The 24,500-nt window shown below is 44.1% G+C and overlaps 2 protein-coding genes across 2 annotated transcripts; both read right to left on the bottom strand.

The window, feature by feature from the left end:
- Positions 1–770: 770 nt before the first annotated feature.
- LOC120040353 (homeobox protein Nkx-2.5-like) lies at positions 771–2,235 on the bottom strand. Its single transcript, XM_038985541.1, has 2 exons — positions 1,902–2,235; positions 771–1,384 (listed from the first exon to the last, which is right to left on the bottom strand). Exons 1-2 carry the CDS (start codon positions 2,233–2,235, stop codon positions 771–773), a joined length of 948 nt encoding a protein of 315 aa, XP_038841469.1.
- Positions 2,236–10,168: 7,933 nt separating this feature from the next.
- On the bottom strand, positions 10,169–23,213 carry LOC120040357 (stanniocalcin-2-like). The gene is made up of 4 exons (XM_038985546.1): positions 22,855–23,213; positions 16,991–17,133; positions 12,834–13,045; positions 10,169–12,526 (listed from the first exon to the last, which is right to left on the bottom strand). The coding sequence occupies exons 1-4, from the start codon at positions 22,991–22,993 to the stop codon at positions 12,160–12,162; spliced, it is 861 nt and encodes a 286-aa protein (XP_038841474.1). The 5' UTR covers positions 22,994–23,213; the 3' UTR covers positions 10,169–12,159.
- Positions 23,214–24,500: the final 1,287 nt, after the last annotated feature.

The raw sequence follows: 24,500 nt of genomic DNA, 5'->3' as shown, positions 1-24,500 counted from the left end.
CACATGCTTTGTTTGTAAATGATGTCTGAGCGTTGGAGTGTGCCCCTGGCTATCTGTAAATAAAATAAAACAACTAGAAAATGTGGCCGTCTGCTTTGCTTAATATAAGGAATTTTAAATGATTTATACTTAAGTATCAAAAGTAAAAAGTACATTTTAGTAATTACATTTACTTTTGATACTTAAGCATATTTAAAACCTTTAGGATTTTACTCAAGTAGTATTTAACTGGGTGACTTTCACTTTTTCTATTAGGGTATCTTTACTTTTACTACAGTATGACATTTGGGTACTTTTCCCACCACTGCCTCAGAATATGTCCTGTAGTCCGCCCCCGTGAAATAGCCTATCAAATTCATGCAGGAAAATTAGAATTTACATAAAAGAAAAGCTTTATTTACATATAATACGTGTATTAAGTACCCACAAACATAATTGCCTTACAGTACATTTGTGACCTCAAAGAAAACGGTGATCGTGAGGGAAAGATGTCCACTGACAAATTGTATACGTCTTTTTCCTTCCCACTGAAGAAGATACCTACATCTCCTATACAACTTCACAATTAACTCCCTATTCCATCTCAGAAACTAGTAACCTAATGAAAATAAAATAAATGTAGTTTAAGCATCCATCAAGAGTTTGCCAGTCGAAGTACAGTACATGGAATATATCGACATAACACTCAAGTAAGCCTATGCATCCATTGCAAAAGCGCATGCAATTTAAAACAATTTGTCTGACGATAATGTTATATTTCGATCCTTCGTTCACCACGCTCTGATTCCATGTAAAGAAGACACTCCATTGCCGGACGGAAACGTGTTTTGAACGTTATTTAACTCCCCAACGCCGAAGTTCATGTAATTCCCGTTGTTTGGTGAGGGCTGGATAGACTGAACCGCAGTGGTGGGATAGTTACACGCATGGTTCATATTACAGCCAGGACTGGGATAATTACTGAACGCTGGATAACTATTATACGTGAAATGGTTAAGGCCCACATTATATGAACTATTATAGGTCGTCGAGTCTCCAAGGCAGGGCTTCCCATCTCGGACCAGTACTGGGACTGAGATGCGTCTCGGCGGCGGGATACCGACCATCTCCAGGCTCTGGTCCTGTCGCTGTCTCTTGCACTTGTAGCGGCGGTTCTGGAACCAGATCTTGACCTGTGTGGGGGTCAGTTTGAGCACCCCGGCCAGGTGATCTCTCTCCGGAGCCGACAGGTACTTCTGCTGCTTAAAGCGACGCTCCAGCTCATACACCTGCGCCTGTGAGAACAGCACGCGCGGCTTCCTGCGCTTCCGGGGTTTGGCGGGCAGATCCGGGTCCTCTGACTTCAGGTCCTCCACTGGCTCGCTCTGAGAGATGTAGGACATGTCTAGTGGAATAAAAATAAACGAATAAATTAAGACATATTTAATTTAATTCCAGTATGTTAAATTGTATAAAGGACCCAACAATAGGAATTCAGCTCGGAGACTTTTACGCAAGACTTGGTTTAGACAAACTTTCTAGGTCTGCCCTACATCCTAGAGTCCAAAAAGTAAAATGGGTTCAGTCGATTATGAATGCTATATTTTCTACATTGTAATCAAACTTCCATGGAACTGTTTGGAATCCCGACGAGAGAATTAAATCTAAACTTCAATTACAACTTTCCTTTATTTTCTCCTTAATTGAAAAATAGATTAGGCCTCTTTGACTGTTCTTATTCCAGAATAAGGGTGTACACTAGGAGTAGCATTACTATTACATCACTTGTGAAATGTCTTATCCTTAGCCTACACGTTTTAGATTGTGTCTGACGCAAATCTGTTTAGTTACTTACATAATTATTCAGATTTTCACTTAGGCCTACTTAGGGCTATTTCGATACTAATATCACAAACTATTACCTTTTCTGTATTTCCCCTCAAATCTGTCCGTCTTGCCATCCTTGATGTCCATTTCTAAGAAAGATTTCCCATAGAAGGCAGCGGCGAAGTTGAGGGCAGTATTTCTGTTGGCTTTAGCCTCATGGAGCTCCTCTCCAAACAGCGAGCCTCCAGACGACATCTCCCGGAGCGGCTCCTGTTTCAGGCGGCCCAGCATGCAGGAGGAGGTCGGTAAGGCACAGTCCATCCGTGGAGAGATGTCCAGTGAGACCAGGTCCTCAGCTCTAGTGTGCTGCTCCAGGTTTAATATATCCTTAACCGAGAAGGGTGTGGACGTACTGGGGCTGGAAAACATTGCCAAGGAACAGTTGATCTGACATATAAATGGCAACAAACCGATGATTCCAAAATCTCCTCTTCTTGGTAATATTTACTGAGCTCAAGTACTCGTTTGTTTAACCGAGGGGGATCTTGACTATCAACTCGAGTCCCTAACTTTTCTTGGCCCCTTTCTGCTATGCAGCGGGAGAGAGAGAGGGGGATGAGGGGGGAGGTTAAGTCTCTCATTGGACGTTGTTAGGGGGCATCCTATTGGTGTTGCCAGTTCCGGTGATGTTGAAATAATAGCTAGTAATGTAACCCTACATATCCGTGCTGCATCTGAATCCAGAATGCACCTTAAGCCCCATTACGCACCGTCACAAACACGCCTTTTGTCCATAATAGATGGTTGGAATTTATTATCCATTTTTATTCATATTTCCCCGTAAAATGTATATGGTTGAAGGCAAAAGAGAATAGAATAAATACTGGAACCTTTTTCTATGTGTGCACGAGCCTGTCTGTCTGTGTTTGGTTCTGTTTAATTGTTTAATGATGATACATTTTTTTGGGGCGGACATTAAAAGTATGCAAGGAGATGCTTAGTCAGTTGCACAACTGAATGCCTTTCACCCAAAATGTGTCTTCCGCATTTAACCCAACTCTGAATCAGAGAGGTGCGGGGAGCTGCCTTAATCGACATCTACGTCATCGGCGCCCGTTGAGCAGTTGTTGTTTGTTAACTGTCTTGCTCAAGGGCAGAACTGCAGATTTTTCCACCTTAGAGATTCGAACCAGTGACCTTTCGGTTACACACTTAACCGCTAGGCAACCTGCTGCCCTACATAAAAACAAGTGCAGTACATAAGATCATAAAATCGATGACATGAATGAAAGCAACATTTAAATCAAAGGACCAGACGTAACAGGATGGTTGGGTAGAGGATACGAACCTGGTTTAAGGTCAATATTTAGGTTTAGGGGGTAAGGTTGGTAATGGGGTACTAACCCGGTTTAGGGTAAGTGTGTTGGTTGGGGGATACATAGGGGTGGACAGGTATACTGATAATGCACAAAGGGGTGGGAATAAGAGCAGTAAGGCAGAAAAGCGTCTAGGTGGAGGGAACTTCCCTGGCAGCAAGACCATAGGGACCAACATGTCTCTTCATACACTGGCCTGACTTTCAGGAAGTGATAACAGACAACAAACCAGCATCCTCCCACCCACGCAGCGCAGCCGGGCCAGGACTGTCACACATACCATAACATTTCTGTAGTCATGCATTATAACACATTCGTCTAGACCTACTGGCAGCCGTTATGTACAGGCTATGTACACCAAAAATGTACACTAGGCCCTACTTTTGTAGTGTCATATGCCTAGTTATTCGATAAGTCACGTTATTCTCTAAAAATGCATCCAATAAAATATCAGTAGGACAAGGCTTTTGGGGAGAATTGGTGTGCGTAAAGATTCCAAGACGCACTGAGGGGACCTCGCACAGGGCTGGCATCGCACCCATTATTAATGCTGGTGGAGACAGCGGTGCGGAGACAGACAGTATTATCGTTTGTTTTATCTCCAGCAGCGTTTAACACAGACCCCGGGAACTAAATGGGTCCCTCTGTCTCCGACCCGGCTCGCGGTGTTTATAGTTTTTAAGACTATTTGCGCGCCGCGAAAGCTGATGAATGGTCGCGAAGAGTAGAGCGTCAACACTGCCGTGTCTCGCGCAGCAATAATTGGTGAAATAAAGTAAACGAACGGAACTCAGACGAGCCTCAGTGTAGAGCATGGAAACCGTTTCATTCTTCATGTCAGATTCTTTCCTCTTAACGTTCGCAAACAATTAACATTGAGTTGGCTGCAGTCTGTTGTGACGAATCTCAATAAAAGTTTGAAGGTTATTCACAGTTGATGACAGACAGGCCTGTCCTAGGACCTTCAGGCCTATCTGACAGAGTTTGAGTTAATTCCATTTCAAGCGTAATTCATTTCATAACATGGAATTTCAGTTAAATTGACCTCAATTCTGCAAGACCGACTGCAAAGCACTCTCTGTGTCAACTGCCCAAATTGAACATGACAGGCCTATTAGGCGCATGGTTCATATCCCTAATGCATTCTCTCTCGTTCTCTCGATTTCTCTCTCTCTTTCTCTCTCTCGATCCCCCCCCCCCCCCCCTCTCTCTCTCTCTCTCTCTCTCTCTCTCTCTCTCTCTCCCTCTTTCTCTCCCTCTCTCTTTCTCTCTCTCGATGAAAAAGTACGAACATGAATGCACTCACTAGTGTAAGTCGCTCTGGATAAGAGCGTCTGTTAAATTACTTTTTTTTCTTCTTTTTAAAGTACAATGTATTTCTCTCCCTCCCCCGACCCGTCTTTCTTTAGCACCAGTCAGATAAAGCGATAGATAAGGCTGCTTAAAAACTTCCGCTGGACGGGATAATTGAGGATATTCTGGGGCGCTGTGTGTGTGTTTTATCTAATGAGTCTGCGACCGTTCCCGTGTGTGGACTGTGGGGAAAGCGGCACGAGCAGACGCCACGCGCATTAGCGCCGGGGTCTGGCGTCTTTCCTCCGTCCTCGAGACCTGTCAATCATATTGGTGATCTCGACACCTTTCTAATGGCGCTATCTAATTACCTCGATAAGCAGGTTTAATCGTTGATCTGATAAACAATCAGATTAAACATCGTCGATCATTGATTTTTAGCCTAACGGAAGTCGATATTGTTATGCAGTGTTGAATTGTAGCCCATCTTTAGGTCTACTCTACTGTGGATGTTAGTTTCAGTTAGAGATAAAACATGTATTAGTGCGTGACTTAGACAAACAACTGTTTTTAGTGTTTTTTTGTCACTGATTATGTGACAAACGTAGATTTTTTTTTGTTGTCTTGGGATTTAATTTAGATAAATTAACATAAATCAAATTAGGCCTACAGAATTATTGAAATTGTAATTTGTAAATATAGAATTCTGTTTGATCAGACAATATTGTTAGGTGTGATGCAGTTAAATGTTCGTTCTAAAAGAAAATTAATATATCATTATTTGATCATTATGAATTAGCATTTAGGCCTACCACATTTCCATAATGTAATTTACTCAATGCAAAAAAATAATTTAGCTAGATTCAATACATTTGTTCGTCAGTCATCTGAGAATGTCGCCAATATGCCTTTATCGCCTACTAAGATACACATTTATCACATTTGAATTGTTAATACTTAGTATTAAATCATCCATATGAAGTTGACCTATTTAGGTTGTTTACAAACACTTATGGATTTGTTATGTCAATTACAAACACAAGTTATTGTTTGGTAGGCTGAGAGCCAACGGAAGTCATGTGTAGGCTAGACCTAAATAAAGTGGGAAAACGTAAAAATTAACAACTAACACATTACCTTATCATGAATATACATTTTGTAATTGTAACATTAAAAAAAATCATACATTTGATTCAAATATGAACACGATTTAAAAATCATTGTCCTAAATGGTTTAATCTTGTCTGGCTTTATTGTCCCAACACAGTCGGAACAAAGTCCCCTAAAGTATTTTTTTTCACTCCCAACACCTGTTTGAGGTTGAAGAGTTCATCTGTTCCCCTTCATATAACTCTATTCCCCCCTGTATCAATTCATCCTCAGACACAATACTGTACAACTCTCTCTTTCTTGCTCTCTCTTGCTCTCTGTCTCCTCTCTCTTGCTCTCTGTCTCCTCTCGCTCGCTCTCTGTCTTCCCTCTCTCGCTCTCTGTCTTCCCTCTCTCGCTCTCTCTCGCTCTCTCTCTCTGTCTCCTCTCTCTCTGTCTCCTCTCTCTCGCTCGCTCTCTCCATCTCTGTCTCCTCTCTCGCTCTCTGTCTCCTCTCTCTCGCTCTCTCTCGCTCTCTCTCTCTGTCTCCTCTCTCTCTCTCGCTCTCGCTTGCTCGCTCGCTCTCTCTCTGTCTCCTCTCTCGCTCGCTCACTCGCTCTCTCCATCTCTGGCTCCTCTCTCGCTCTCTCTCTGTCTCCTCTCTCGCTCTCTCTGTCTCCTCTCTTTCGCTGTCTCTTCTCTCTCGCTCTCTTCTCTCTCACTCTCCTCTCTCTCGCTCTCTCTCTTTCTCTCTGTTTCCCCTCTCTCGCTCTATCTGTCTCCTCTCTCTCTCTCTCTCTCTCTCTCTCTCTCTCTCTCTCTCTCTCTCTCTCTCTCTCTCTCTCTCTCTCTCTCTCTCTCAATCTCTCTCTCTCTTTCTCCCTCTCTCTCCTCTCTCGCTGTCTCTGCCTTCTCTCTCTGTCTCCTCTCTCTCGCTCTTTCTTTTTCTCTCTTTTGCTCTCGCTCTCCATTCCAAGGCCGGACAACATGTGGTGACGGGTCTGTCACCCAGGTGTCTCTCCATCTCTCTAACACCCTGATTAATTCCATATAATATTAGCAACAGCTGGATCCAGATAAGATTGGATCATCTTTAGTTTTCCTGACATAGCTGTGGCCAAGACAGAGGCTGTTCCTTGCTGTGTCACTGGCAGCCCTCTGGACAGATCAGGTTAGGACACAGACAGGCCCATTCTCTCTCAGAATACTTGAATGTGCTATATTTATATATATATCCCTTTATTTAATGTATCTGTGGATTTTGTCACCCAGAAATGTGTTTTGTTTTTGGTGGCTGTCACATGACATCTTTGTCAGTAGTCCTAGTACACCACCATGTGGTCATTACTGTAGTTGAGGCAGTGTGTATTGTGATGTGTGAGCAGCCATGTGAAGTGTCTTTTGTCTGTGCACCATTTGACTTCAATTCTCCTTCCCTTCCTCTCCTCTCCTCTCCTCAGACCTCTCCACCCTCTCAGCTCATGTTCTGAGGCTTGGCCGGGGATCAGTGAGTGTGTAACTGAGTTCAAGGTAGTGTGATGGTCCCTATGGGGCCTGGGACGATATGGGTTCTGGCCTGTATTACCTGCTGTTATTGTTTTGTCTACAGCTTTTCCCAGCTGACGTTGGGCCTCTCAGGTCTCAGATCTCTTCTCAATTAAAATGTAGAAGATAATCAATCATTGTCAAGATGGTGTAGTACAGGGCTATGCAAATCTTACCATATGGCACGTGCCAAACTCATTCCACGGAGGGTCAAGTGTCTGCAGGTTTTCTCTCCAACCTTGTACTTGATTGATGGACTAAGGTCACTAATTAGTAAGGAACTCCCCACACCTGATTGTCTAGGTCTTAATTGAAAGGATGAACCAAGGGGCCTCCCGAGGGGCGCAGTGGTCTAAGGCAATGCATCGCAGTGCTTGAGGCGTCACTACACACCCGGGTTCGATCCCAGGCTATGTCACAACTGGCTGTGACGGGGAGTCCCATAGGGTGGCGCACAATTGGTCAGTGGAGGGTTTGGTCAGGGGGGGGCTCTGCAGGCGACTCCTTCTGGCGGGCCGGCCGCCTGCAGGATGACTTCGGTCGTCAGTTGAACGGTGTTTCCTCCGACACATTGGTGCGGCTGGTTAAGCGGGCGGGAGTTAAGATGCACGGTTTGTCGGGTCATGTTTCGGAGGACACGTGACTCGACCTTCGCCTCTCCCGAGCCTGTAGGAGAGATGCAGCGAGAGTTTGACACCCCTACCCTACGATGTCCGGAGCTGCTGGTTTTCTCTTTTACCTGATCATTTATTGCATTCACCTGGTGTCCCAGGTCTAAATCAGCCCCTGGTTAGAGGGGGCCAATGAAATAAAGCAGTGGAACTGGCTTTGAGTTCCAGATTAGAATTTGAGGGTGAAGTGAGGTGTAGGCTAATAGTTAGGTGGTTTGTATTGCCCATGACAAAGATATTTTCACAGGCTTACATTTTTCAGTGTTTTTGTAATAAATATTAGAAAGTGAAATGTAAGTTCATTTTCTTGTGTACATTAATATATTTTGAATTGTAAGACAGCTAGTTTGTTTGTTTCTGTAGTTCTGATACTGTAAGATCTGCCACGACAGCCTGTTCTTGTTATATAGTGATCATTGTAACTTCACAATAACATTTTAAAGGTGTAAGGGGGTATTTAAAGGTGTAAAGAAATCACAGATGGTCGCATTTCTGTGTGATATGCCTCTTTTCACAACAATGTGTCCAACTGATTCTGAAAAGTATGATTGTGCAGTATGTGGTTTGCCCTGAAGGAGGCGGTATCACACAATATTACACTATAATGATCGGGCACTTTCAGCACGACACACGTTTTAAAACGTTCAGATAGAAATATGTTATGTAGAACAAACATGCCCCTCCGACCTGTAGAACAAGGAATCATGTCTGCTCTATTCATGGTGTTACTATCTGCAATGTTTGACAACATTTGGCAACTGAATGTTGACCTGGTGTTGAAGAAGACATTAATTGTAGCTGAGAAAGTCCACCCTCAGTCTCTTGTACATTCAAATAATTCCTTGTCTTATCTATGTGGTATGCATGTTTTTCAATGTATCTTTCTGGATATTCGTGTCAATATTATCTAAGTGGAAATAATTCCTCTGAATTGTTGTCATGCAGTTCATGATCAGAGCTACCTACTGAACACACAAAACCTTGATGACTAAACAGTGTACAAAATATCCACAAAAAAAGTCACTTTTAATGATAACAGGTTACATTTCTGTTGATTTTGATTCCATGAGTCCTTAGAGTTTCATGGTACTGTTTGTATACACATTATCAGACACGTGAAGTAAAACCATACCAGACTACATTCTGCAAGGTCATTCTGATGCCCAACTGGGGGTGTAGAGGAAGTGATGCGCTGTATGGAACACTGAGAAACAGGAAGTAGGAAGCACTGTCAGTCTATTTCTCCTGGAACACAAAATGGAGAAGATAGTGACAGTATGGAACAGATGGTCAGTTACAGTCATTTACATTCTTAATGGAGTTACACACCTGGTGCCCAAAGATAAGTCAATAAACTGCAATAGGTTGTCTGAATAGAAAGAGGGGCAGGATAGCATGACAGGCCAACAGACACCTCAGAACTATAAGAAGAGGTGGAAGAAGGAACAGGGAGGATGAGGAGGAGGAGGAGAGAAATCTATAAATTGTGTCTCCTCAGGAACCGTTGAGTGTAGTTGTCGTCCTCCTTTCCTCCTCCATCTCTCTCTCTCCCCGTGCGGCCGGCCAGCTCTTGGCTGTAGCCCAGAGGAATTCTCTGGTGGCCTTGGTAAATATACAATTTAGAATAACAGCGGACTGCAGCCGGAGCCGCAAAGTGTGGACTTGCTGGGGATGCGTCCCAATGGCACCCTATTCCCTATATAGTGCACTACTTTTGACCAGGGCTCATAGCACTACTTTTGACCAGGGCCCATAGTACTGCACTATGTAGGGAATAGGGTGCCATTTTAGCATAGGACTCTGGAAAGGAAGAGAGAGAGGGGGCAAGAACAGAACGCGTTCATACCACCTCCTCTACCACCTCCTCCTCTACCTCCTCCTCCTCCTCCTCCTCTACCACCTCCTCCTCCTCCTCCTCTACCACCTCCTCCTCCTCCTCTACCACCTCCTCCTCCTCCTCCTCTACCACCTCCTCCTCCTCCTCCTCCTCCTCTACCACCTCCTCCTCCTCCTCCTCCTCCTCTACCTCCCCTGGTCTGACCTGGTGATTCTACAGGAAGACACTGTTGATTGACTGCTTCCGGTTACTTGATTGCATACAACGCATTGACGGCAGAAAGCTCAATATTTGTGTTATCTCCCTGGGCTAATGCCTAAGCGTTTAGCTCAGTGGGCTTTCATAGTCTTGTGGTGTCACGTTAGTGTACAGACTGTCTTCAGTTAGAGTGGTGAGTCTGGAGATGGCTTCAGCTGTACAGCGCTCAGTGGTATCATCAGAAACACACCTGTCAATCAATCAATCAATCAATCATACTAATCAATCATACTAATCAATCATACTAATCAATCAATCAATCATACTAATCAATCACACTAATCAATCAATCAATCATACTAATCAATCAATCAATCATACTAATCAATCAATCAATCATACTAATCAATCAATCAATCAATCAATCACACTAGTGATGCTTGCTGAGATGCAGTTACAGGGGTGCTACTGTCTGTAGTGTGTCTGTAGGACTGTCTGTAGGACTGTCTGCAGCGCGTCTGTAGCGTGTATGTAGGACTGTCTGTAGCGTGTCTGTAGGACTGTCTGTAGCGTGTCTGTAGGACTGTCTGTAGGACTGTCTGTAGCGTGTCTGTAGGACTGACTGTAGCGTGTATGTAGGACTGTCTGTAGCATGTCTGTAGGACTGTCTGTAGGACTGTCTGCAGCGCGTCTGTAGCATGTCTGTAGGACAGTCTGTAGCGTCTCTGTAGGACTGTCTGTAGCGTGTCGGTAGGACTGTCTGTAGCGTGTCTGTAAGACATTCTGTAGCGTCTCTGTAGGACTGTCTGTAGCGTGTCTGTAGGACTGTCTGTAGCGTGTCTGTGGGACTGTCTGTAGTGTGTCTGTAGGACTGTCTACTGCGTTTCTGTAGGACTGTCTGTAGCGTGTCTGTAGGACTGCCTGTAGCGTGTCTGTAGGACTGTCTGTAGCGTGTCTGTGGGACTGTCTGTAGCGTGTCTGTAGGACTGTCTACTGCGTTTCTGTAGGACTGTCTGTAGCGTGTCTGTAGGACGGTCTGTAGGACTGCCTGTAGCGTGTCTGTAGCGTGTCTGTAGGACTGACTGTAGAGTGTCTGTAGGACTGTCTGTAGTGTGTCTGTAGGGCTGTCTGTATGAATGTCTGCGAGTCTGTTCCCACAACAACAGAAACGTTTGTACCTAAGAGTCCAATAAAAGTTTCTATAATTAATCTTTAAACCGAATCAATTGAAAATCACCTTTGAATCGTTCTAGTGCTACTTACTGTACGACATTGTCACCCCAGTTGAGTGCACTCTAGTAAACCTCAGCCTCACAGAGAGGAGTCACTACAGATGGAACCAGCATGTTGAGGCACCTGGATGCATTAGCACATTAGCTGAGATCAGAGGAGGGTTTTCTGAGAGAACTACGCTTTGTCTGCATCCCAATTGGCCCATACGGCCCTGGTCAAAAGCAGTGCACTCTGTAGGGAATAGGGTGCTATTTGAGACACACTATGGATGTGCTGCTACAGACAGACGCTGTGTCCTGGGCGCCCTAATAGTAGGAATCCTAACGATGGAAGCTGGCCATTAGAGAATGTACCAGTTTGTTTACTTTGCCATGGTAACCCAACCTCATGCACTACAAGCTATATGTGCCAAAACTGGACTTCAAAACCTGTACAGTTTGTATTTAATCATCAAGTATCTAGAATTATAATACTAACAACACATTCCCACTTTGAAACAACAATGCTGTATGTTATATATCTACAGATGGGTGGTGATGGAGTCTGGTGTGGTATACAACAGAACACACCATGTACTATAATCTTATATGGTGACTATATTTATACATGTTCGTACTGTATAAATATAGATACGTATATTTCTATGTACATTTGGATATTTAAACATTGCATAAAGAATAAAATAAATAATACAACATAATCAGATGTTACAGTGAGTATGATTTGAGAAACGCTATATTAGAGCCCAAAAAGCCCTAACACTTCAAATAAAAATCAGGATAATAATACTTATTATTATTCAATAATAAACAGAAACAACATCGTGGACTACAATCTGGAGTAACTGAATGAGCTACACCACATTACCCTGCAAATGTACCATTTGGGACTTCTGGAATGACTGGAGAGGAGAGGGGGAGAGAGGGATAGAGGACGGAGAGAGCGAGAGAAAGAGAGAGTGAGTCTGTGTATGTGTGTAGATGTGTGTGTTCTTGCATGTACAGTATCTGCCTATGTGTATGTCTGTGTGTGTGTATGTGTGTGTGGGGAGGGGGCTATGATGGTGACACAGTCAGGGAGGGCTCTGGATAGTTAGGGTCCAATGTCTCTTTCACCTCCGGATGTCTGTGGCCTCAGGGCCTTCCTGCTCCGCCACCACCCCAGCCTCGGGGCTCTGTCGACGGGGACCCTGGCTGCGGCTGCGGGGGTGGGCGTTGAAGCCGCCTTTACTGGGCTTGTCCTTGTCCCCCTGTCGGGGGGGTCTGGGGTGGTCTGGCTCGGAGTGGGGGGACCTGTGGCGGCGGTGGTCGGGGGAGGAGGGGGCCTGGCCGGGAGGGGGGGTGAGGGAAGAGCAGACACTCAGGCTGTCACAGAGAGCCCCCCAGTTCTGCTCACACTGCAGCCGGACGCTCCTGGTTAAGACCTCCTTCACCTCCTCCCCACAGCTCAGTAGGATGTTGACCAGCTCCACATACGGCCTGCGGGTAGGAGAGAGACAGAGAGAGAGCGAGATCATTGGATTATTATACTGTTTTATGAATATAGGGCTGGACATCCACAGCTTGGTATGGGTGGTTTACCTTCTAGGCAAGTCAAAATGGGAAGAGGCAGAGAGAAGAGTAGAAAGAGAAAGGCAGAGAGAGTGAGGGAGAGGGAGGAAGAGACAGACAAAGGGTCAGAGAGAAAGAGAGACATAGGCCTTCTCACCCTTTAGGGAAGACAAAGAAGGGATGATACGGAGAGAGGGAGAGAAAAAAACACACTGATGAATGCCTACATCCTCACCCTTTAGGGAAGAGGTCCTGGAAGTGGATCATCTCCACCATGACAGCAACGTTCTCCTTGGCTGCAGAACACAGGTTGTGTCTGAGGTAACACTCTCTCTGCAGCTGGAACACCATCTCTTTAATGGCCAGGCACTTCCTGCTGATGCAGCTGAACTTGTGTCTCAAGCCGTGGGCCATGCACTTCAGAGCATCCTTGATGAACGACTTACCCTAAACACACACAGTAGATATAGAACACTCAACCCTAACCCTTACCCTGATCACACACAGACATTTGGAACACTCAACCCTAACCCTTACAGACATATAGAACACTAAACCCTAATGCTAACAGACATATAGAACACTCAACCCTAACCCAAACAGACATATAGAACACTCAACCCTAACAGACATATAGAACACTCAACCCTAACCCTAACAGACATATAAAACACTCAACCTTAACCCTAACAGACATATAGAACACCCAACCCAAACAGAACCATAGAACGCTCAATCCTAACCCTAACATAACTATAGAACACTCAACCCTAACCCTAACAGAACTATAGAACACTCAACCCTAACCCTTACAGACATATAGAACACTCAACCCTAACCCTTACAGACATATAGAACACTCAACCCTAACCCTAACAGAACTATATAACACTCAACCCTAACCCAAACAGAACTATAGAACACTCAACCCTAACCCTTACAGACATATAGAACACTCAACCCTAACCCTTACAGACATATAGAACACTCAACCCTAACCCTAACAGACATATAGAACACTCAACCCTAACCCTAACAGAAATATAGAACACTCAACCCTAACCCTAACAGACATATAGAACACTCAACCCTAACCCTAACAGACATATAGAACACTCAACCCTAACCCTAACAGAAATATAGCACACTCAACCCTAACCCTAACAGACATATAGAACACTCAACCCTAACCCTAACAGAACTATAGAACACTCAACCCTAACCCTAACAGACATATAGAACACTCAACCCTAACCCTTACAGAACTATAGAACACTCAACCTTAACCCTTACAGAACTATAGAACACTCAACCCTAACCCTGACAGACATATAGAACACTCAACCTTAACCCTTACAGAACTATAGAACACTCAACCCTAACAGACATATAGAACACTCAACCCTAGCCCTTACAGAACTATAGAACTCTCAACCCTAACCCTAACAGAAATATAGCACACTCAACCCTAACCCTAACAGAACTATAGAACACTCAACCCTAACCTTAACAGACACATAGAACACTCAACCCTAACCTTAACAGACACATAGAATACTCAACCCTAACCCTTACAGACATATAGAACACTCAACCCTAACCCTTACAGAACTATAGAACACTCAACTCTAACCCTAACAGACATATAGAACACTCAACCCTAACCCTGACAGACATATAGAACACTCAACCCTAACCCTGACAGACATATAGAACACTCAACCCTGACCCTTACAGAACTATAGAACACTCAACCCTAACCCTAACAGACATATAGAACACTCAACCTTAACCCTTGCAGAACTATAGAACTCTCAAGCCTAACCCTTACAGAACTACACAACACTCAACCCTAACACTAACAGAACTATAGAACACTCAACCCTAACCCTAACAGAACTATAGAACACTCAACCCTAACCCTTACAAAATGATAGAACACTCACCCTAACCCTAACAGACATATAGAACACTCAACCCTAACCCTTACAGACATATAGAACACTCAACCCTAACCCTTACAGAACTATAGAACACTCAACCCTAACCCTAACAGACATATAGAACACTCAACCCTAACCCTTACAGACATATAGAACACTCAACCCTAACAGACATATAGAACACTCAACCCTAACCCTTACAGACATATAGAACACTCAACCCTAACAGACATATAGAACACTCAACCCTAACCCTTACAGACATATAGAACACTCAACCCTAACAGACATATAGAACACTCAACCCTAACCCTAACAGACATATAGAACACTCAACCCTAACCCTAACAGACATATAGAACATTCAACCCTAACCCTAACAGAACTATATAACACTCAACCCTAACCCTAACAGAACTATAGAACACTCAACCCTAACCCTTACAGACATATAGAACACTCAACCCTAACCCTTACAGACATATAGAACACTCAACCCTAACCCTAACAGAACTATATAACACTCAACCCTAATCCAAACAGAACTATAGAACACTCAACCCTAACCCTTACAGACATATAGAACACTCAACCCTAACCCTAACAGAACTATAGAACACTCAACCCTAACCCTAACAGACATATAGAACACTCAACCATTAATGATTATATTTAACATGTATTTTACCAGTTAGATTGACTGAGAAGACATTCTCTTTTACAGCAACGACCTTGGGAATAGATGCAAGGGAGCGGAGAGGGGTTGAATGGACTAATTGGAAGCTGGGGATTATTGGATTGGTTGATTGTGCTGAACCAACAAAAACCTGCTAACCCCTGAACATACAGTGCATTCGAAAAGTATTCAGACCCCTTGACGTTTTCCACATTTTGTTACGTTACAGCCTTATTCTAAAATAGATTTTTTTTTAATCCTCATCAATATACACAAAATACCTCATAATGACAAAGCAAAAACAGTTTTTAAAATATTTTTGCAAATGTATTAAAAATACAAAACTGAAATATCACATTTACATACAGTACCAGTGAAAGTTTGGACACATCTACTCATTCAAGGGTTTTTCTTTATTTTTTACTATTTTCTACATTGTAGAATAATAGTGAAGACATCAAAACTATGAAATAACACATATGGAATCACGTAATAACCCAAAAAATGTTAAACAAATCTAAATATATTTGATATTCTTCAAAGTAGCCACCCTTTGCCTTGATGACAGCTTTGCTCACTCTTGGGATGTGTGCTTAGGGTTGTTGTCCTGTTGGAAGGTGAACCTTCGCCCCAGTCTGAGGCCTGATTGGTAGAGTGCTGTAGAGATGTTTGTCCTTCTGGAAGGTTCTCTCATCTCCACAGAGGAGTTCTGGAGCTCTGTCAGAGTGACCATCGGGTTCTTGGTCAGCACCCTGACCAAGGCCCTTCTCCCCCAATTGCTCAGTTTGGCCGGGCTAGCAGCTCTAGGAAGAGTCTTGGTGGTTCCAAACTTCCTCCGTTTAAGAATGATGGAGACCACTCTGTGCTTGGGGACCTTCAATGCTGCAGATATTTTTTGGTACCCTTCCCCAGATCTGTGCCTCGACTCAATCCTGTCTCTCAGCACTATGGACAATTCCTTCGACATCATCGCTTGGTTTTTGCTCTGACATGCACTGTCAACTGTGGGCACTTATATAGAAAGGAGTGTGCCTTTCCAAATCATGTCCGATCAATTTCATTTTTATTAATATTATTATTATTTTTCCCCCCTTTATTTAACCAGGTAGGCTAGTTGAGAACAAGTTCTCATTTACAACTGCGACCTTGCCACAGGTGTTCTCCAATCAAGTTGTTGAAACATCTCAAGGATGATCAATGGTAACAGGATTCACCTGAGCTCAATTTCGAATCTCATAGCAAAGGGTCTGAATACTTATGTAAATAAGATATTTTTAAAATATTTTTTATACATTTGCTGAAATTTCTAAAAACCTGTCTTGACTTTGTCACTATAGGGTATGGTGTGTAGATTGATGAGGATTTTTTATTTATTTAATATATTTTAGAATAAAGATGTAACGTAAGAAAATGTGGTAAAAGGGAAGGGGTCTGAATACTTTCCCGAATAGACTGTAGATGTTCTAGTTGTAGGATGGTTAGAACTCATTCTGATGGCGCAGTGAGAGGCCGGGACAGAGCCTGTTCTACCCGTCTGAAAGGGGATCTGGCTCGGCATGGTGCCAGCTGGCTACCCCTGGCCCTGGAGCCCTCTGCCCTGACACACAGAGACCTGACCTCCGTGGGAGAGGGAAGGGAACTGGGGCACACAAACACATACGAACGCACATGTTGGCAAACACACTCAATAAATCCACGTGTGCACACATACACATGTAGACTTAAACACAAACACACACACACACACACACACATACACGCAGAGTGCCTTACCTGGGAGTCGAACTTTCCGGCGTTGTGTAGGAAGGTCAGACAGATCTCCTGCAGGCCTCTGATCTCACAAGAGTTGTTCTCAAAACACTCAAACACACCGCAGCCCACGTCTCCTGCACTCACCAGACAGTGCTGGATCTCAGCTGGAGGGAGAGAGAGATGGAGAGAGAGTTGTCACTGACACTTACAGTCTACTATCAAGCATCAACCTCTATCCCCATTACATGTAGTGATACAGCATGGTCTCAGAGCTGTTATTTCCTTTTTATCCCTAAGCTGTTATTTCCTTGTGGTCTCAAAGCTGTTATTTCCTTGTAATCTTCTTTTTAACGTTCTAACCTATGGTTCTGTTAGTAGATTAAGAGTTCTAGGCCCCTTTTCTCAAATACCCCCCCCCCCCCCCCCCTCCTTTGTCCATGTGTAACAAACAAAACATGTTCATGTTTTCATCATTTCCCACCAGGTGACTCTCTGGCCAATCAGTAACATTAATCATTCAGTTAGGGAGATTAGGTCTGGACATCCAGGCTGAGATTTGAATTCCCATGGCAGAGAGACTGGCTCCTATGTGGACCCTGGTCCATAGTAGTGCACCATATAGGAAACAGGGTGTCATTTGGGATGCTCCCTCTTTCTACTGTCAGTGTAGTAGATACATACTAAACCAGCCTCCAGGCTTCAGCGTCAGAGATAAGAAAACAACATCTCTCCTCTTCTCTCCACAGAGAGAGACAGACCAGAGGGGTATGCAGATGAATGCAGGGTGACAGAGAGATTATTACTGTGTCATTCTGCGTCAAAATACATCTGCATTGCCTGGTGTGAGGATAGGAGGGGATGCTGCACTGCAGATACAGATACAGCGTTGTGTACTAGAGGAGAACATACAAACGCAGAAGTCATTACTATTGTGCCTTTAGTTGTGCCTTTAGTCAACCGGTGTCAGTTTTCCTGGTATTAAACAATCATGTAGATGAGTGACTGTGTATTAGTTTATAGATAATTAGTCTTTCCTGTCTGTGCTGCCAGGTACACATATTTGACCCTCTTCAACTTTTCACAGGATCTTTCTAAGTGACTAACTGGCCGGGCTGCTGTGGAGAGATGGACTGGACTGGTGACTGGACTTGACAGATGACTGGACTGGATAGGTGACTGGACTGGACTGGTGACTGGACTTGACAGATGACTGGACTTGATAGGTGACTGGACTGGACTGGTGACTGGACTTGACAGATGACTGGACTGGATAGGTGACTGGACTGGAGCGGACAGGTGACTGGACTGGACTAGACTGGTGACTAGACTGGATAGGTGACTGGACTGGAGCGGACAGGTGATGTGAATGGACTGGTGACTGGACAGGTGACTGGACTGGACTAGACTAGACAGTGTTCCTGTCCCTATACTGCACTATAGAAGATAGAGTGGGACACATACAATGTTTGATAATGCAGCCCAATGTGACATGACTCTGGTAAGACCAGTGGTTGATGTTACCATTGAAACCGGAGTATCCAAATATACAGCGGAGAAGATATGTGTACCAGTCCAGTCCAGGGCTGTAGTAGGTTGGCAGTTGGCATCACCCTTGGGCCTCTCGCTGTCCGTGTAACTCAGTTGGTAGAGCATGACGCTTGGAACGCCAGGGCTGTGGGCTCAATTCCCACGGGGGATCAGTATGACAAATGTATATACTCACTCCAGTAAGTGGCTCTGGATAAGAGCATCTGCTAAATGACTAAAATGTAGATGTTATACAATCTTATACAACGCCTGGCCAGTGGCAGCCAAGGAGGACAGGAATAAAACAAATGATAGTGGACCGAAATGAAATGACCAGGAGAGTGGGAAAAGTCTGCCTGTTAACCCCAAATGGTAGGATATTTAGAGGCCTTCCTAAATGGTAGGATATTTAGAGGCCTTCCTAAATGGTAGGATATTTAGAGGCCTTCCTAAATGGTAGGATATTTAGAGAGGCCTTCCCTTTGGCTCCCGAGAGGCGCAGCGGTCTAAGGCACTGCATCTCAGTGCTAGAGGCGTCACTACAGACCCTGGTTCGATTCCAGGCCGTGATTGGGAGTCCCATAGGGCGGTGCACAATTGGCCCAGCGTCGTCCGGGTTAGGGTTTGGCAGGGGTAGGCCGTCATTATAAACAATAATTTGTTCTTAACTGACTTGCCTAGTTAAATAATGTATAGTGTACATGGCACACGGTGTTACACCTTGCCCAAACCGGCTGCGCGCGTGCGCCATCGTGCATACATTTATTTTGCCCCCCCACACCAAACGCGATCACGACACGCAAGGTTAAAATATCAAAACAAACTCTGAACCAATGACATTAATTTGGGGACAGGTCAAAAAGCATTAAACATGTATGGTAATTTAGCTAGTTAGCTTGCACTTGCTAGCTAACGTTAATTTGTCCTATTTAGCTAGTTTGCTGTTGCTAGCTAATTTGTCCTGGGATATAAACATTGAGTTGTTATTTTACCTGAAATGCACAAGGATCTCTACTCCGACAATTATTCCACACATAAAACGGCCAACCGAATCGTTTCTAGTCATCTCTCCTCCTTCCAGGCCTTTTCATCGTTTAAATTATATGGTGATTGCATCTAAACTTTCATTCTATTACCACGACTACCGGCAAAACAGTTCGTCTTTCTATCACCCACGTGGGTTTAACCAATGAGGAGATGGCACGTGGGTACCTGCTTCTATAAACCAATGAGGAGATGGCACGTGGGTACCTGCTTCTATAAACCAACGAGGAGATGGGAGAGGCAGGACTTGCAGCGCGATCTGCGTCAGAAATAGGAATGAGTTCTATTTTAGCCCCTGGCGTCGCAGACGCTCGTTGGCGCGCGCGAGCAGTGTGGGTGCAATAATTGAATAACATGGATTTCTAAATTTATTTTGCAACGCTTGCGCACGCGACGTGTCCGGTCTGGTCAGCATGTTAGGCTACACATGGGCCTAGTATAAGTGTTTATTTTGGACTATATGGGTTCAAACAAAAATGTATTTTCAAAACTTCTGTAATCAGTCTTGAAGACCCACAGAGAGAGTGAGTCCCCGTCAGTTGGGAGATGAAAGGTTCTTCATCTCCCTCTCCTCTAGTCATCCCCCTCTCCTCCAGTCACCCCCCTCTCCTCTCCTCCAGTCACCCCCCTCTCCTCTCCTCCAGTCAGCCCCTCTCCTCCAGTCACCCTCCTCTCCTCCAGTCACCCCCTCTCCTCCAGTCATCCCCCTATCCTCCAGTCATCCCCCTCTCCTCCAGTCACCCCCCTCTCCTCTCCTCCAGTCACCCCCATCTCCTCTCCTCCAGTCACCCCCATCTCCTCCAGTCACTGCCACTGAGCCATTCGGTTCACATGGGATAGAACCAATTACTATACTGCTATGGTATTCCATATGGGCCATTGAGAAAGGGTTAGCATGTTTTAGACATCATAGGATATATGAGTCTTGGACATACAGTATGTGTCTTAGTTGGAGATATGCATAAATATACCTAGAGCAAATCACTGGAAGAAATGATGCTTGTCAACAAGGACTGCTCTGTTGGGGGGAGGTTTGTGTGTGTATGTGTGCGCGCGCGCGAGAGAAAAAAGGGTATGTAGTCACTGGGTTTAACTTTGGTGCTCTGCAGGAAAATGAGCTGCTGTCGGCAGCGAGTGCTTGTGTTGACGTTTACACGGGAATGTGCCTGGCTCGTCCGAGCTGGCGGCAACGTGCATTGAATTACACAGTGGTGTGGTGTGGGACTCTGACTGACTGAGGGACTCTACTGTGCAGAGCTGCATCAGAGATGTCCCTGCAACTACAAGGATTAGAAACCCTTACATTCTCATGATATTTATATTGAATAATGAATATATGTATTTATTTCATAACATTGGTTATTTTGAATAGACCGTAGGCCTTTCCTAAGGGACTAGGATTCCTGTTAAGAATGCAGAACAACAGCCCTGCATGAGGCGATTGCATCATTCCCTATCAGCATGCTTTGTAGGAGCCTAACAATCAACAGTTAACGCCTGGAGTCCACTGTAAGGGCTCAGACACCAAAAGCGTTTGCTGGACAAGAGTACTTAACATCTTTGAACGTAATTTGCGAACCGATTTTACATGTAGACTCGAGTGAAAAATCTCGGCAGTCAGACGTTTGTAGCGGGAGTCCCTAAAACACAGCGCGCTGAATGGTCGTTAGTTGAACGCTAGAACCACATTAGGTGCGATGTGTGCGAGCCTTAAAGCGGTTACCATGAATTTCACAGTATCTTACAGGCAGCTATGTGGCGAGTAAAATGCTGTATCTCATATTACATTACTGTAACACTATTGGCTGCATTATACTTAAGCAATAAGGCCCGAGGGGATGTGGTATATGGTCAATATACCACAGCTAAGGGCTGTTCTTAGGCACAACACAAAGTGGTCATATACCACAAACCCCTGAAGTGCCTTATTGCTATTATAAACTGGTTACCAACGTCATTAGAGCAGTAACAGTGCATGTTTTGTAATACCCTTGGTATAGTCTGATATACCACGACTGTCAGCCTATCAGCATTCAGGGTATGCTACTTTAATCAGAATGAATGAATGACTAAATTAATTAATGAATGAAATTCATTGAGGGGAGGGGTTTGTATTTCACAGTATTTACTCTAATTACAAGGGATTTGTACAAGCAGTTTGGTCACTTGATAAAGTGTCTGCACATTACACCATATTAATGAATATTTTGTGTTTTATATCAATTGCACTTCTGGAAGCCTTAAATTAACATATTTTGAGTCGTGCCTTGTAAGATGCTATATTTGTTGCACCTGTGAGTGAGAATGCTGTACCAATTTAACTCCTATGTGGTTATAGTGGCAAACCAATTGTACATGTATAGGGGCCATATTAGAGTGGCAGTACTCTTAAATGAAATGGTTGAGCATTTTGCCAAGTCCTTTTGGTCTGTTTTGCCCTGTAGTTGTTGCCAGTTTGAAAGCCTTTGTTAATACGCCAGAAACAACAATACCATTCCCACTAGTGGTCAAAGGTGTTTGATGCTCCAAAGATACAGTAAGGCACTGTATTATATGGGAGGAAATTACAGTACCATTCGAAATACAGCACATTTTCACATAATGCACCATAATTTACATTATTCTGCAGTTAAACATTTCAGAGTTGTATTTTATTTTACTGTTTATAATACCTCAAATTACCTTATAAATTACAGTTTTCCATTACATTGTAGCCTAGGCTCTATTGTAGCCACATGATAATCACTCAACTGTGGTGGCTTGCTCATAGGCTAAGTCATTTTGCCAAGTTTGTTTCATTTAAATGCAAAACGCATACTGGTTGCCAATGGATCGGCTGGATGTTGGCTAACTTTGAACCAAGCACATTGTATCGAGCATACGCGGGGGGAAAACAACTCAAACGCGCGCACACACAAACACACCTAGAGGAGCTGCCATATACATTATCTATCATGACCTACCTTGTGCCTGTCTATTAATAGTTTACTAACATATTGCATTTCTGTCACCCTGTATTTACAATATATCCCCTTTCTGGATCATCTGAAAAGGGTAATCTCATCCATGATAAAGCCAGTATTTCGGTCAAGAAACAGATGAATGCAGAGGGAGAGAGAGAGAAATAACGTCTTCGTCGCTCTAAAATACACCGCGCGGAGAGCACGTGCACACAAGCTTGCGGTCCCGCTCGCGCAAATGTATCCCAGTGATCTGTATTCTGATAACATAATTTCAACATCGACCCACTTCCCATACCAAATCCGTCAGCATTGACTCTCTCTCTCTCTCTGCGCGTGCGTGCTCTTTCTTACCTGTGTTCTGCAGAGACATCCGTCCTTTCTGGCTTGCCGGTTTCTCTGACGGGTTGTCATGAACATCGATATTATCCAATCCCACCACTTGCTCCAAAACTGACAAAACCAGCAGTACTGTTGCAAATTTAAACCACATTTCTGCCTCTATCTGTGAAGACCAGTATGTACCTGTGCTAAAGTCTGCCTTCCCTCTGCTCTGAGACAATGATGCAGTGTTGTATCGGAAACGCGCTGGTCCAACCAGCCAGTCTGCTCTCTGTCTGTCTGTGGTAACTCAGTAGCACTCACGGCTGTAGACTGTATTCAGGCGGGCAGCGCAGAGAGTGAGACAGAAAGAGAGAGTGAGCGCTGGGACAGCAGGGATGCTGCCTATATTTCCCAGAGCCCGGGCGGGTCGTCAATTTAGATGGAGTCAAGCAGGTGTTGTCAGCCAAGCTCAGCGACCAATCAGAGACGCAGACATCCACGTCTAAGGTTGAGAGGGGAGTGTCCAGTGAAAGTCCCGTCTTGCCATAAAAGCTCCTCTTGTAAAAGAAGTGTGTATGAGTAGGTGGTTATTTACTAGTGTTTGGCTAAGAAACCTGTCTCTTGTTGTTGCTTGCATCTGAGGAAAGAAAACATTTGTAAACACACGTGTCAGAATCATGTTGGCATGCCAACAGCTATTAGCCTACAATGTAATAACATAGAATGATATTAACAGGACACATCTGTTGTGGTTCGATTTATGTAATACTTTGAATAACATATTGGTGGATACAAGGTAAAACATCATTGGCAAATATATTTTCCCACAACATATGAGGAAACAGTGTGTTGATTGGTCTTATATTGTTCCCATTGATAGCCTTGCTCTATTTTGGTTATAATATATTTGCTGTGTTATTACATGTTTCTATTTATGAATTTGTTGTTAATTGCAGTAGCACTATCCACTATGCCTATATGATGCACGTTTCCTAATGAATCAGTAGAGTATTAACTTGTGCATGTGCCCGCTGTCAGTGCTTCCTCTCCAAGAGAAACTGTAGCTTAGTAAGAGTCAGGCTGAAGGATTCTGAACAGATTGTCATAGTACATGCATACAGTACAGGGCATACTCTTCTAGCCCCACTTTCCCTGAATTCACTCCTTTTATATACAGTCAATCAGTGGACTCCTGGTCCATGCATGTGTTGGTGTTGTCCTGGAGACATGCATGAACTGGAGAGGTATGATGGGATTCTCATCAAACACACACACTGAGAGACCCATATCTGAGACTGTCTGGTAGGGTGCACCATCATGCCAGGGCCAAGACAATAAGGGAAGTGGAGATAGGAGGAAATGAGGTGGAGAAGAAGAAGAGGGGAAAAGAGCAGGAGAAGAGAGAGGTGAGGAGAAGAAAGGAGAGGAGAACAGAAGAGGATATAAGAAAAGGAACAGGAGGAGAGGATAAGAGAACGGGAGGAGAGGATAAGAGGAACGGGAGGAGAGGATAAGAGAACGGGAGGAGAGGATAAGAGGAACGGGAGGAGAGGATAAGAGAACGGGAGGAGAGGATAAGAGGAACGGGAGGAGAGGATAAGAGAACGGGAGGAGAGGATAAGAGAACGGGAGGAGAGGATAAGAGGAACGGGAGGAGAGGATAAGAGAACGGGAGG

Source organism: Salvelinus namaycush, unplaced genomic scaffold, assembly GCF_016432855.1.
Source record: "Salvelinus namaycush isolate Seneca unplaced genomic scaffold, SaNama_1.0 Scaffold344, whole genome shotgun sequence".
NCBI classification, from domain to species: Eukaryota; Metazoa; Chordata; class Actinopteri; order Salmoniformes; family Salmonidae; genus Salvelinus; species Salvelinus namaycush.
This window is presented reverse-complemented; position numbering and strand designations above follow the sequence as displayed.

Excerpts from the sequence above, each read along its gene's own strand:
- LOC120040353 (XM_038985541.1), bottom strand. The coding sequence starts at position 2,235 with ATGTTTTCCAGCCCCAGTACGTCCACACCCTTCTCGGTTAAGGATATA. Across the intron at positions 1,385-1,901 it reads TGAGGGGAAATACAGAAAAG|ACATGTCCTACATCTCTCAG; the intron begins GTAATAGTTTGT and ends TTATTCCACTAG.
- LOC120040357 (XM_038985546.1), bottom strand. The coding sequence starts at position 22,993 with ATGTGGTTTAAATTTGCAACAGTACTGCTGGTTTTGTCAGTTTTGGAG. Across the intron at positions 17,134-22,854 it reads GATGTCTCTGCAGAACACAG|CTGAGATCCAGCACTGTCTG; the intron begins GTAAGAAAGAGC and ends CTCTCCCTCCAG. Across the intron at positions 12,527-12,833 it reads CAGGACCTCTTCCCTAAAGG|GCCGTATGTGGAGCTGGTCA; the intron begins GTGAGGATGTAG and ends TCCTACCCGCAG.